The sequence below is a fragment of the Stenella coeruleoalba genome (genome assembly GCF_951394435.1).
Source record: "Stenella coeruleoalba genome assembly, chromosome: 5".
Classification (NCBI taxonomy): domain Eukaryota; kingdom Metazoa; phylum Chordata; class Mammalia; order Artiodactyla; family Delphinidae; genus Stenella; species Stenella coeruleoalba.
Window position 1 is genome coordinate 25558787 of NC_137150.1, and position 14845 is coordinate 25573631.

At 48.0% G+C, this 14845-nt stretch overlaps 1 protein-coding gene across 1 annotated transcript in view; it reads right to left on the reverse strand.

Annotated features, from left to right (window-relative positions):
- Window positions 1–13993, reverse strand: part of GRK7 (G protein-coupled receptor kinase 7) — a 35187-nt gene extending 21194 nt beyond the window's left edge. Inside the window, exons 1-2 of the mRNA XM_079922932.1 lie at window positions 13228–13993; window positions 11438–11875 (exon numbers count right to left, since the gene is read on the reverse strand). Coding sequence (XP_079779058.1) covers window positions 11438–11875; window positions 13228–13833 — 1044 coding nt within the window. The 5' untranslated portion in view covers window positions 13834–13993. The remainder of the gene's footprint in view (window positions 1–11437; window positions 11876–13227) is intronic.
- Between the last annotated feature and the right edge of the window lie 852 nt (window positions 13994–14845).

Consider the following 14845-nt stretch of genomic DNA (forward strand, 5'->3'; position numbering starts at 1 on the left):
CCTTCAGTGGCTCCCCAGCACCCTTGGCATTGGGTTCGAATGCCCTTGTCTGACTCCTGCAGCCTCCTAGGGCCTGACACAGGCTCCGCTCTCGGTAGCACCTGTTGTCTCCCTCACAGCCTTGACTCCACACTCTAGACAGCTGCAGAGTCACACTGTCCTCAGCTGAGCCCCAGGCCTCTGGCCAGGGTTTTCACTGCAGCACTACGAACATGGTGGGTCATTATTTGTGGGGAGGGGCCGTGGTGTGCGTTGTAAGACGTTCACAGCATCCCTGGCCTTTACCCAGTAGATGCCAGTAGCAACTCCCCAGTCATGACCACCAAAAAGGTCTCCAGACATTGTCAAAGGGCTCTAGGGGCCAAAATTGCCCTCAATTGAGGACCACCACCCTATGCTGATCCCTGTGCCAAGCCCACTCACCTTTCTCTTCACCTGCTTCACTTTTTTTGTTTTAACATCTTTATTGGAGTATAACTGCTTTACAGTGTTGTGCTAGTTTCTGCTTTATAACAAAGTGAATCGGTTATACATATACATATGTTCCCATATCCCTTCCCTCTTGCATCTCCCTCCCTCCCACCCTCCCTATCCCACCCCTCCAGGTGGTCACAAACCACCGAGCTGATCTCCCTGTGCTATGCGGCTGCTTCCCACTAGCTATCTATTTTACATTTCGTAGTGTATATACGTCCATGCCACTCTCTCACTTTGTCACAGCTTACCCTTCCCCCACCGCAAATCCTCAAGTCCATGCTCTAGTAGGTCTGTGTCTTTATTCCTGTCTTACCCCTAGGTTCTTCATGACATTTTTTCCCCCTTAAATTCCATATACATGTGTTAGCACACGGTATTTGTCTTTCTCTTTCTGACTTGCTTCACTCTGTATGACAGACTCTAGGTCCATCTACCTCACTACAAATAACTCAATTTCATTTCTTTTTATGGCTGAGTAATATTCCACTGTATATATGTGCCACATCTTCTTTATCCATTCATCTGTCGATGGACACTTAGGTTGCGTCCATGTCCTGGCTCTTGTAAATAGAGCTGCAATGAACATTGTGGTACATGTCTCTTTTCGAATTATGGTTTTCTCAGGGTATGTGCCCAGTAGTGGGATTGCTGGATCATACAGTAGTTCTATTTTTAGTTTTTCAAGGAACCTCCATACTGTTCTCTGCAGTGGCTGTATCAATTTACATTCCCACCAACAGTGCAAGAGGGTTCCCTTTTCTCCACACCCTCTCCAGCATTTATTGTTTCTAGATATTTTGATGGTGACCTGCCTCACTTCTGTTTGCCTTGTAAGTCTCGACTCAGTTGTCATTTCCTCCTGAAGCCCTTCCTGACCCCATGACCCAATGTCGGGCTGGTGCCCTTCCTATGCACTCAACTTGGACAGTCTGACTGCTGTATTGTCAGGGCCCTTTGACTTATCAGTCTCTTCCCTGTCCTCGGCTTCATGAAGGCAGGCATTTGTTTGCCTGGTATCCTGTTGTACTCAGGGCCAAGTCTGTACCTGTGACATGACCTCACCTAGTAAATCACCCTCGACAGCCCTCTCTCCCTTAGCCCATGTCCAAACGATCACTGAGGCCCAGTCATTCTGGAATCTCTTCCCAGTTCAAACACTGTGCTCTGGCTCCACCACCCCTCCTGTTGGCTGAGCTGCCATCATCTCTCACCTGGATTACAAATGACCACAATCCACCCGAATCCCTTCTGATCTGCTCTCACTTCAGATGGAGTGATACTTTTTTTTTTTTTTTTTGCGGTACGCGGGTCTCTCACTGCTGTGGCCTCTCCCGTTGCAGAGCACAGGCTCCGGGTGCGCAGGCTCAGCGGCCATGGCTCACGGGCCCAGCCGCTCCGTGGCATGTGGGATCCTCCCGGACCGGGGCACGAACCCGTGTCCCCTGCATCAGCAGGCAGATGCTTAACCACTGCGCCACCAGGGAAGCCCGCTGGTTAGGATTTTGGTAGAGACCAATATGTGACCGTGAAGTAGCCAGAATGCCTGTCCTGTGTGGTTCTCAGAAGTAAATTCTCAAAGAGAAAATTTTTTGGAGCAGGGTCATAATGGTTGTGATGTATGTACGTATTAACTTCTGATGAAACACACTCAGAGATCTTTTTAAAATCACTTATTCAGGGCTTCCCTGGTGGCACAGTGGTTAAGAATCCGCCTGCCAATGCAGGGGACATGGGTTTGAGCCCTGGCCCGGGAAGATCCCACATGCTGCAGAGCAACTAAGCCCATGCGCCACAACTACTGAGCCTGTGCTCTAGAGCCCGCGAGCCACAACTACTGAGCCCACGAGCCACAACTACTGAAGCCCGGGTGCCCTAGAGCCCATGCTCTGCAACAAGAGAAGCCACTGCAATGAGAAGCCCGCACACTGCAACGAAGAGTGGCCCCCGCTCGCCGCAACTAGAGAAAGCCCACGTGCAGCAATGAAGACCCAACGCAGCCAAAAATAAAATAAAAAAATTTTAAAAATAAATAGACAAAATCACTTATTCAGTGTGTCACTAGCATTGTAGTCGACATGACAGAAGCTTCAAAATAAATATTATGCCCAAACTCTATGACATTATCCCTCTGAATGTGAGGAGTTGGTTAGAGGCAGGACATGGTAACCAAACATATCACAAGCTTTTGGGTCACTGCACTAACTTCATTCCAATTCCTGACAATATAGCAAGTTTTAAGGACTCACTCATGTTCCACAATATCTGAAGGTCACTGTTCTCCACATAGATGGTTGAATTTGAAAAGTCCCAGCACGAGTCCCATTGCCCAATTTTCCTGTTATATTCACCTGGCAGTTCTAAAAATGCTGAGTTAGTTTTATTGTGTGCACGTGGATGTCAGCTGAGAACAGGCAGGAGCGCTTATCACATCTATTAAAGGTGAATATTGACAGTGGCTGGGACCACGTTTAATGATATTGTGCCTGGGTGTGGGAAGGCTGACTGAGATATTAGTCACATCGTTCCCTGTAAAGGTTGGGCCAATCCTTTTCCAAAGTCTTAACTCCATTAGAGGTTCAGCTAGGCTTGAGGTTGAGGTCCATATCAGACCAGACTGAGGAAGATATGCTGTGTCACCACATGCACTCATTCTGAGTTTTACTTAGTGGAGGGCCTTTTATAGCATTACAGACCAGAGGCCACATGCTGCTCCGTGTGTGAACTTGACAAGGTGGAGTCAAAACCGTAAGTGCTCTTGAACCTGGCACACCTGGGTTCATCTCACGTATGAGAGATGTGACTTTAGGGGGGTCACTTAACCTCTCTGAGTCTCAATTTCTCCATCTCCATAATACTCCCTATCTTGTAAGTCTTTATAGAAAGGCTCTAGATCCCATCATCCCTTGATTAAGAGGTCAGAACTCTTCCAAACTTTTCAAACCATTGAGATAACAGCAGTTATTAGGGGTATTTTTTTGCTGTTTTTGCTTATCTGAATTCCATTTCACCGTTCTCTTCCACCCCTCTTTTCTTTCTTTTTCTTTTGGCCACGCCACGCAGCATGTGGGATCTTAGTTCCCCCACCAGGGATCGAACCCTCGCCCCCTGCATTGGAAGCGCGGAGCCTTAACCACTGGACCACCAGGGAAGTCCCTCCATCCCTACTTTCCATTGGAGAACACGTTCCTCTGCCCTCAGTTCCTGATATATATATATATATATATATATATATATATATATATATAGGACAGAACGTGTCCCTGGTTCCTGAGCACAGCAGAGATCTAGCCTGGCTAATGGACTTGGTTATGGTTGGGCATGTGACTTGAGCTGTCCATTGAGAGTCTTCCTTGGGAATTTGAAGGAACTGTTCGTAAAGAACTGTTCTCTTTCCACGGGATTGCTTGGTTGGTAGGATATGCGTGGAGCTGTCGGCGGCCCCCACTCAGGAGCCCCTGAGAGCAGGAGTGAGGCCAACGCCGAGGAGAGCAGAGCTGGGGCACGGAAGGAGAGTTTCCCGCTGATACTGCTCAGACCCTGGATCACTCTGGGCTGCTTAGTTATGTAAACCATTAATTTCATTTTCTTAAGTAACTTCCCTTTGTCCGGTAAGAACCCTTACTGATATCCCAGTAAATCACAGTAAAAAGTATGCCATGTGTTTACCTTGGGCGTTTGCGAGTCTTTTCCTACAAATAATTCAAAGACTCTCTCATAGACTCATGAAATCTTAGAGATTAAGGATGTTCTGGGGCCTGCCTGAGAGGCCAGACACAGTGAGTCAGCGATAAGCCAGGGTTTCTGCCTCCCAGGCCAGTGTTCTTTTTTTTTTTTTTTTGTGGTACGCAGGCCTCTTACTGTTGTAAGAGGTTTTTTTTGTGTGGTACGCGGGCCTCTCCCGTTGCGGAGCACAGGCTCCGGACGCGCAGGCTCAGCGGCCATGGCTCATGGGCCCAGCCGCTCCACGGCATGTGGGATCTTCCCGGACCGGGACACGAACCCGTGTCCCCTGCCTCAGCAGGCGGACTCTCAACCACTGCGTCACCAGGGAAGCCCGTGGCCAGTGCTCTTAAGCCTCCCCGCCTCTTGTCGTGTGTCTGCCTCAGTCTTTTTCAGACTGGAGCAGAACTACCCTCGCCTTTCCTTCCTGAGTCACTGCCCAATTACCAGCAGCCAGGGGCTCCACGGGGCAAAAGGCACCACCTTCTAGAAGTGGCTCCGTTCTCTCCACAACCCCGTCCCCTCCACTGGGGACAGCCGTGATTTAAGAGAAGTGAGTACAGACGTGGGTCTTGATGGAGGCTAGGTGAAGCCAGGCAGCTGAGCTCTGGATGTAAGACTGCTCAGAGCCTTGGGCCCTACTTCAACCCTCATTATCTCACGTGGGAGTTATTACAGTAGCTCCTTACCGGCCCCCCTTTCTCCTGAACCCCAGGCTCCCTCTACTTGAATTCATCATAGTTTCAGTCATCTCCTTAAAGAATCATTCTGTATACCCAGACAAAACTATAATTCAAAAAGATACATGCACCCCCATGTTCATAGCAGCACTATTTACAATAGCCAAGACATGGAAACAACCTAAATGTCCATTGACAGATGAATGGATAAAGAAGATGTGGTACATATATACAATGGAATACTACTCAGCCATAAAAAAGAATGAAATAATGCCATTTGCAGCAATATGGATGGTCTTAGAGATTATCATATTAAGTGAAGTCAGAAAGATAAAGACAAATACCATATGATATCACTTATATGTGGAGTCTAAAATACGACACAAATGAACTTATCTACGAAACAGAAACAGACTCACAGACATACAGAACAGACTTGTGGTTGCCAAGGGGAAAGGGGGTGGAAGGACTGGGAGTTTGGAATTACCAGAGGCAAACTATTATATATAGGATAGATAAACAACAAGGTCCTACTGTATAGCACAGGGACCTATACTCAGTATCCTATGATAAACCATAATGGAAAAGAATATGAAAAAGAATATATATATAAAACTGAGTCACTTTGCTGTACAGCAGAAATTAACACAACGTTGTAAATCAAATATACTTCAATAAAAAAAAAAATCACTCTGGTCATGCCATTTCCTGTTGATAAACCTTCCATGGCTCCTTGCTGCCTATAAAGCAATGTCCAAAGTATTTCACCTGGTGTCCTGAAATAGCCTGACAGGGCCTGTGTCCCTCCAGGGAGGCTCAGCTCATACCTAGGGAAGGGTTACCCACTGGGAAGAATCAGTTCCAGAGTTTCAAATTCAATTAAGAGTTTCAAGTTCTATTATACAGGCATACCTCGTTTTATTGTGCTTTGCTTTACTGCACTTTGCAGATATTGAATTTTTTACAAATTGAAGGTTTATGGCAACCCTGCAAGTCTGTTGTACCATTCTGCCAATAGCATTATTTTTAAATTAAGGTATGTATATAGTTTTTTAGACATAATTCTACTGCATACTTCGTAGACATAACTTTTATATACACTGGGAAACCAAAAAATGTCTGGAATCAAACCCACAATATCTCTGTGGTATGTCTGTAGTAGACGGTAGGTGCACTGATCCCTGCTGGAAAAGAAAACGTCCCTCTAACAGTGTCCAGTACCTTGCTATCGTCACCATTAATGTTGATGTCATTTTTCATCTTTCCACTGGCTATCTTCCTTTATTAATGAGTTTTCTATTGGTGTGTAACAAATTACCACAAACTTAGTAGCTTAAAACAACACCCATTTATTACCTCACAGTTCTGTAGGTTTGAGCACAGCGTGGGAGGGGTTCTTTGGTCAGGATCTCACAAAGCCAAAGTCAAGATTCTGCTGGGCTGCACTCTCATCTGGAGCTCAGGACCCTCTTCCACGTTCATGTGGTTACGGCCGAATTCAGTTCACTGTGGTTGTAAGACTGAGGTCCCTGCTATGTTTCTGGCTGTCATTCAGAGGCAGCTCTCGGCTCTGGAGACCACCTACGTTCCTTGCCATGTGGTTCACTCCACCTTCAAAGCCAGCAATGGTGTGTTGAAGCCCTCTCACGCTTTCAGTTTCTGAGTTCTGCTGTCTCTGACCTCTATACCCAGATTTAAAGGACTCACGTGATTAGGTCAGCCCCGCTTGGTTAATTTCTCTTTTGAGTAACTCAGAATCAACTGATTAGTAACCATAAATGCATCTTCAAAATCCATTTTGCCTTATAATGTAATACAGTCACGGGAGTGATAGCTCACCATGTTCACAGGTCTCGCCCACAAGTCAATGGGAAAAAAATTATACAGGGGCAAGGGTCATTGGAGGTCATCTTAGAATTCTACCTACCACACCATTGTAACAATTATTTGCGAATTTTAATGCCTGTGTGAGTTAAAAACTGAACCAGATTTCCTCATCTTTTTCAATATTCTTTTCCTGGGGGCTGGTGACAGATGCTGTCAGCTCATCCAGCACTTGATCTCACTCCCCATCTCCCTTATCATCCCCTGCAATAGAGGCTGGACAATGAAAAACTATTTTTCAGGCTCCCTTACAGCTAGAGGTGAACATGTGGCATGGTCCTGGCCAACGGGGTGTAAGCAGAGTCTGTTAACATTCTCCTTTCTCCTCCTTTCTTCCATCCTGGAATGTGGACTTGATGTTTGGAGCTGCAAAAGCCATCTTGTGACAGGAGGAAAAGGCCAGGAGATTTTCACAGAGACCTTGGCACTGAAATTGTTGAGAATCTGGCATTCTTTCATATGTAGCAGAAAGCAATGCTAGCTTACAAAAGACTGAATGAGTAGCTGAATGAGAGGCAGCTAGCCATGTCTCCAAAGCCACGATGCCTTAACTTTTCTGGAAGGATTGCACAGAGTTCAGGCAGGTATCAACCTTCATAATCAGGGTGATTTTTCCTTCACACCTTCTTCATAATGTTCACAGTACTTCTTTATACAGTATCTTGACATCAAAACAATGTTAGTGGTTACAGAAGCCCTGTAAATATGTTCCTTTTCATTTCTTCTGTGAAATGTTGTGAGTATAATGACCTTAAAATCCACCTGGGGGCCCAGTTACATGTGTGGGAGCTACAGTAAATAGGAAACCGAGGGGCTCTACTTAGCTATGTGGAGGGATAAACAGTGAAAGAGGGATGCTTTCCTTTTTTCTTTTTTTTTTTTTTTTTGCGGTACACGGGCCTCTTTCTGCTGTGGCCTCTCCCGCTGCGGAGCACAGGCTCCGGACGCGCAGGCTCAGCGGCCATGGCTCACGGGCCCAGCCGCTCCGCGGCATGTGGGATCTTCTCGGACCGGGGCACGAACCCGTGTCCCCTGCATCAGCAGGCAGACTCTCAACCACTGCGCCACCTGGGAAGCCCTGTCTTTCTTTTTATGGCTTCTAAACTTTCTCTCTGACTCTTCCCCTCCCCACCCTGCACCCTTCCTGAGGGTCCCCTGGGATTTGGAGGCAGGTCTGAGGACTGGGGCAAGTGGTCTAAACCCAGAAATTTGGTCTCATGGGACAAAGAGGGACTCAGGAAAGGCAAAAGGGCGAGAGGTCTTCAGTGAGTAAACTTCTCCACCAACTGCGTTCGTTATAGCGGACAATACTGAGGAGGCACGGAAAGCTTCCTCCAGTTTCCAAAAGAGGCAGCTGGACTCAGGAGCCACTGAAGGAACTGTCCTTAAATATTCTTTTGGCCCATGAATAGAGCTGGAGGAAGACTGAGAAAGGATTTACAAAAGACAGCGCTACGTGTCTCCTCAACCTTCAGCAAGGTGGAGATGTACCACCGATTAGCATGATACATGCCTATGAGACACTCAGAAGGAACACGTCCCCTCTGCATAAGTGACAATGCGAATTCATTGTCACTTATGACAATAAGTGAAGAAATACACTTTGGTTTTTCCATGCATAGACAGACATGGATTCACGATGTTTCCGTTTTTTTTTTTTTTAATTTTATTTTTATTTGTTTATTTTTGGTTGCGTTGGGTCTTCGTTGCTGTGTGCGGCTTTCTCTAGTTGCAGCGAGCATGGGCTACTCGTTGTGGTGCGCGGGCTTCTCATTGCGGTGGCTTCTCTTGTTACGGAGCACAGGCTCTAGGCGCGTGGGCTTCAGTAGTTGTGGCTCGCGGGCTCAGTAGTTGTGGCTCGTGGGTTCTAGAGCTCAGGCTCAGTAGTTGTGGCACACGGGTTTAGTTGCTCCGCAGCGTGTGGGATCTTCCCGGACCAAGGCTCGAACCCGTGTCCCCTGCACTGGCAGGCAGATTCTTAACCACTGCGCCACCAGGGAAGTCCCACGACGTTTCTGTTTTCATAGCAAAGTCCCACGGAGGCGAACACTCTGCTTCCCCGCCATCTTCCCGCTTCTTCCACCCCAACTTAGGAGACAGTGATATGGAAGTCCTCCATCCCATCCCCACCTCTTCCTCGGTTTCTCCACCCTCATTCAGCCTCTCCTTCCTACAGAACCAGCACTTTCTCTCCTGATTCTTGTCTCAGCATCTAAATCTCCCCTCCTTAAAACTCCATCCTCCTCCCTGTGTCCTCCTGTAGTGACCAGTCTCCCTCCTTCCTTTGTCTCACTTTCTACTCCCAGGTCAATGCAACCTCCACAGTCTGAGTTCTGACCTTGAACATCACTCTCCCTGAGGACACTGTGGTTTCCTGACTGTCAAATCCCCTGCTGACCTCTTGGCAGCACTCGACAGTGCTGATCACTCTCCTCCCTTAAATCCTCTTCTCCTTTGGCTCCTGTGGAGGAGGCTGCCGGTTACCTGCTCCATATCCTGCGTTTCTCATTCCAAAAAAAAAAAAGTCATTTATCAGCTTCCCCTACAGGCGGGGTGGCCAGATAATAGTTCTAGCCAATGAGATTTAAATGGAAGCTGTCAGATGGGCCTTCCAAGGAAGTTCATATTTGGAGACATATTCGGTTGGTGCGTGCATGCCTATTTACTCCAGACCTTTCCTCCTTTCTCCTGCCTGGAACATGGGCCTGATGGCTGGGGCTAGGGCAGCCATCTTGCACACGTCAAAAAGGCCAAAATGACAGAGATGTCGATCCCGTTATCCTGGAGCTGCGGAACTAATACCAACCACGCTTAGCGCCACACTACTTGTTACATAAGAAAAATACCCCCGTCTCTTGTTTAATCCACTGTTATTTGGGTTTTCTATGATATGCTGCTGAAATCAACCCTTAACTGATACAGCTCCCATGACTCTGTCACTCTCGTCCTACTTCTTTAACCTCTTCAAGGCCCCTTTGCTTCAACACCCCCTACATGTTGATGTTCCTTAGCTACCATCCCTGGTCCTCTTCCTCCACTGTTTCCCAAACAACCCAGTGGTGTCTGCTGCTTCCCAAGTCATGATGACTCCAAATCCCCATGTCTAGCTCTGACCTCTCATCAGAGCACCAGACCTTTATCTAAATGTCTACCTGCCTGTCACATAGGAGCCTCATACACACTACACTCCCAATTAAACCAGCTTTCCCATAACTCTGTTCCTCCTTCTAGTCACTGGAGCTAGAGACCTTCCGCATCACTTACCCTCATACCCAGCTGGTCCTGAAGTCCCATCCCGTCTCTTTCCAACAGCTCCACTTTATTCCCACTTCTTCAATCCTACTGTCTTATACAGGCCTCATCATCTCTTCCTGAGCCACCGCATATGCCGCCTAACTAGCTCCTCTGCCTCTCATCTACAATCCAAATTGGTGTTTAAAAATATGCAAATCTAGGGCTTCCCTGGTGGCGCAGTGGTTGAGAGTCTGCCTGCCGACGCAGGGGACACGGGTTCGTGCCCCGATCCGGGAGGATCCCACATGCCGCGGAGCGGCTGGGCCCATGAGCCATGGCCGCTGAGCCTGCAGGTCCAGAGCCTGTGCTCTGCAACGGGAGAGGCCACAACAGTGAGAGGCCCGCGTACCGCTAAAAAAAAAAAATTAAAAAAAATGCAAATCTAATCACACCATTCCCTTTCTTAAGACCCTTCAATGGCTTCTGGTCCCTCACAAGAAAGAATTCCAATGCCTTTGCATGATCTGAGCCCTACACATCTTGTCAACATTCCTTACATTATAGCCACATAAATTCACCTGTGGTTTCCCAAACTTGCCATGAAATCACATCTCACTTCCTTGCCTGACTGTCCTCTCTGACCTGTAAGCTGGAAACTGCAAAAACAAAGTTTTAAGTGGGTATTTAGGAACCTGACGGACCTTATCTTCCTGGGAATTCTCCCACCTTTGTGCACAGAAACTCAGTGGTAAAGAACTGTCAGAATCGGAGAGATTTTTGTATTGTTCACTTAACATAATTGCTTAATTATAATTCCTTTTTTAATCAAAGAATTCTCTGCCATCACCTTGAACCAAATTGATCAAAATAAACATCAATTGCCTTTGTTGTCTTGTATATGTATTTTCATTTAAAATTTCACCTTTGTCCAATGTAAAGCATTCCCCCAGTGCGCACTCAACAGAAAAGGAGATATTTACTTTAATGTGCTAAATGCTGGGGTTCCTTCTATTTCTTATCCTATTAAATTTTACCTCCTAGAATCCTGAAATTTTAGGGTCCAGCCCCTAAAAATTTCCGGAAAAGGAAACCAAGGCTCTATTGGCTCAGGAACATGGCGCCAGGGAGGTGGTTATTGGTGGGACATACCTAGATCCTGGCTAGGGCTTCGGCTCTTACCATCTCACGGTGAAGGCACAGATCATCTCCAACTCACAAAGAAGGCTCCCCTCTGCTTCCAGTGAGAGGAAAGTAAAATAGCCCCCAAAGAGCTAATCCTCTTATACCACTCCACTTAAGGCAAGATGACAGCATAAGGGCTTTAAGAAGAAGGAAATTAAAAGCATTAAGTCCAAGGTTCTGCTTGTCCTGGGAATAGAACGGCCCTCTCCCCTCCTCTCTGACTCTATGCCCCACCTTTGGGCCCACGAAGAGCCACTCACCCTCTGGGTGATGGGCTTGCCATCCCGGATCTCCACAGCCAGCCCCAGGTCGGACAGTCTGCAGTTGCCAAGGTCGTCCAGAAGCACATTCTCGGGCTTCAGGTCCCGGTAGACGATGCTGAGGGAGTGGAGGTGCAACACGCCGCAGGTCATCTGGGCCGAGTAGAAGACCACCCTGCTCATGTCCAGGCCCCGCTCGCCCACGCTGTAAATGTGGAACTTGAGGTCTCCCCCATTCATCAGGCTCATAACCAGGCAGAGATGGGACTTGCTCTCAAAGGCATAGGCCAGAGAGACAATGAAAGGGCTGCTGACCCTCTCCAAGATTTCCTTTTCCAAGAGAGCCATTTTCTCACCATTTTTCTTCTTCAGCCGCTTCTTGTCCAGTTTCTTACAGGCATACATCTTGCCGGTGTTTTTCACCTGGACAGCACATACCTTAAGGAGAGAAAGAAAGGGAGAGGAAGAAGTAGACAGTACTGGAGACAGGAAGGGGAAGGGGGATACAGAGGGTGGAGGAGCAGAAAACCACCAAGGTGGAAAGATGGCAGGCTTCTGAGAAAAGAGAAGCTGTGAGTGAGAAGGATTCTTTGAGATAGAGCTGGGACCACAGTGAGGTATCACTTCACCCCCACTATGTGAGCCATAATTAAAAAAAAAAAAAAAAACGAAAAGTAACAAGTGCTGGCAAGGATGTGGAGAAATTGAAACCCTCACGTGTTGCTGGTGGGAACTTAAAACTTGGAAGAGTTTGGTGATTTCTCAAAACGTTAAACATGGAATTGCCCTAAGACCTAGCAATTCCACTCCTAGACATATATGAAAGAGAAATGAAAGCAGGTATTCAAACAAATTCTTGTACATAAATGTTCACAGCAGCACTATTCACGCCAGCCAAAAGGTGGAAACAACCCAACTGTCCAGCAATAGATGAATGGATACATGAATTGAATGTAGTATTCCTGTACAACGGAATGTTATTCAGCCCTAAAAAGGAATGAAGTACTGATACATGCTACAATGTGAATGAACCTCTGAACCTTACGCGCAGTGAAAGAAGCCAGCCACAAAAGCTCAAATACTGTGTGACTCCATTGCTAGGACACACCAGAATCGGCAAATCCAGAGACAGAAAGCAGCCCAGTGGTCGCCAGGGGCAGGGTGGGTTGGGAGAGTGGGGGAAATGGGTAGTAATTGTTAATGGGCGCAGGGGTGACGAAAATATCTTGGAACTAGATAGAGATGATAGTTATACAAGATTGTAATGTACCAAATGCTATTAAATTATATACTCTAAAATGGTTAACGGCTAATGTGACTTTTACCTTAAAGAATTGTTTTCAACTTAAAAAAAAGAAAGATGAGCACAGCATTGGTGCAAAAGGAATTCCAGGCTTTAATTCAAGATGAGTGTTTTCTTAGCTCTCTGAAGTTTTTCTCAAATTACCTCCATTACCACAATTAAGGGGAAAGGGGGATCCCCCATTGTTTGTTGCTATCATTCACCAGAGGGGCATTTCAGTGTGTGCCTGCCTGTTGTAGACCCCACGATAAAGATTCTTGGCCAGTTCCACATTTTGTTAGTTTTTCCTATGCCATTCTCATTCTATTTCACGCGGTGACCGGAAAGAAGACGTGAGAGCAAGTTAGGAATTCTTTCTCCACATGTGGCACTGAGATTAGTTCTAAGTTCCCTTGAGATTAAAAAGAAAAAAAAAAAAAAGAGGCGAAATAAAACTCCATTATGCTGTCTATTTCGTCTTCCAGCCTGGCTATTCTGAAACACTTACCTCCCCAAAACCACCTTTCCCCAGCACCCGGAACTCTTCGAAGTACTTTTCTGACACGGGTTGCATCTCAAAGACTTTCCACTGCAGAAACTTCTCATAGAAGGGGCTGGCCAGGAACTCTAGGAAGGGCTGGTCCTGCAAGAAGGCCATGGCCTCAGCCTTGGCCAGCTCCACCAGGGATGCTCGCTCTTCCTCCGTGGTGGCTGCTTGGCACTTGGTGACCAGAGCTGGGCTGAGGAAGGGGTGTGGGTGCCCCGGGGAGGCCGCACAAGTGGCCACCAGCCCCTGCAGCGTGCTGCCCTTGGCAGGACCCTCTTCGGCCAGCTCCCAGCTCTGCACCTCCTCCAGGAAGCCCACGGCCTCCTGGTACGCGGGCACCGTGGCTAGGAAGTCCCGGAAGAGGCGGCGGCCGATGGGCTGCTGCTCGCACAGGCTGTGGAAGTCGTTGGGCGGGGCCTGGCGGAGCTGCTCGCAGCTCTGCGGCCCGGGCAGCATCAGGGTCCGGCGTCGGCGCTGCAGTTCCTTGCTGTCGGCGTCCGAGGACTTCCGCGCCTGCAGGTAGGCCGAGTTGGCGATCAGGTTGTCCAGGCCCCCCATGTCGACCATGGCGGAGCACCACTCGTGCTCCCTCGGCACAGAAAAGGAAGGATGGAGGGCTGTGGCGGGGACGCCGTCAGGCCCGGGCCAGCTGGCTGCTGTCCGGTCCAAGGTGCAGTGACTTCTGCGGGATTTACAGCGAAGCTTCGGGTCTGAGGGTGGGACTGATGGAGGATGAGGAAAGAGGTTTCTCTTGTAAGAAGCTTTGCTGGCTATGTATAGCCGGCCAGGGAAGGGCGCCTCACAGGTCACCCACCGAGGGGAAAGCAGTCTGTGACACCTGCAGGGTCTACTGTTCATCACGGGGCCTTTCTCATCTACACCTGCTCCCTGAATCCCCAGCTACCAATTTCCAAAGGAAAGGTGGTGTGTTATTTGTTGATGACAGCAGTGTTTTCAACTGTGTCTGATTCTACGTATTTCCCAGCAGGTGCAAGGTGAGTAAACTCCTAGGAATGACAGGTCAGGAAGACGAGCTGTGGGAAGCTGGAGAGGTTGTCTTCCTTGTGTCTAGCAGCGTGATCCAGAGCAGGTTACAGAAGGGGATGCTCTGAGCTGTGAGTCACGAGACATGTTCCCAGAGGCCCTTGGGAACCCGGGTCGTGGCCCTCAGAGTGGGCTGTGGCTCTCCCATAGCCGACGACACCCTCTACAGCCTACAGAGATCCTCCAGCCATGGCTTTCTTAGTTCTGAGGAGTCTGTGACCTACAGTACCCAGTTAAAAAGGGGAGGGTCACCTTGACCCAAAACATCCCGTGAAATGACATCAGCAGGAAAATCACACCACTTCACATCATGTGGTCCAGACTATTCCAAGGGGACGAGCCTAAAAGGGGAATCTGAAGGTGAAGGAGCTGTGTGTGGAGACCCCGAGCCGTGAAGTTCCAGGCGTGGCCCTTCGACACCTCGGCCCAGGCTCCCTCATGAAGCCAGGAAGCTTCCCTCCACAGAGATCACTCAGAGCCGCCCCAGACCACAACCTCACAAAGAACAGAAATTGGTTTAGACAGAGATCAGGCT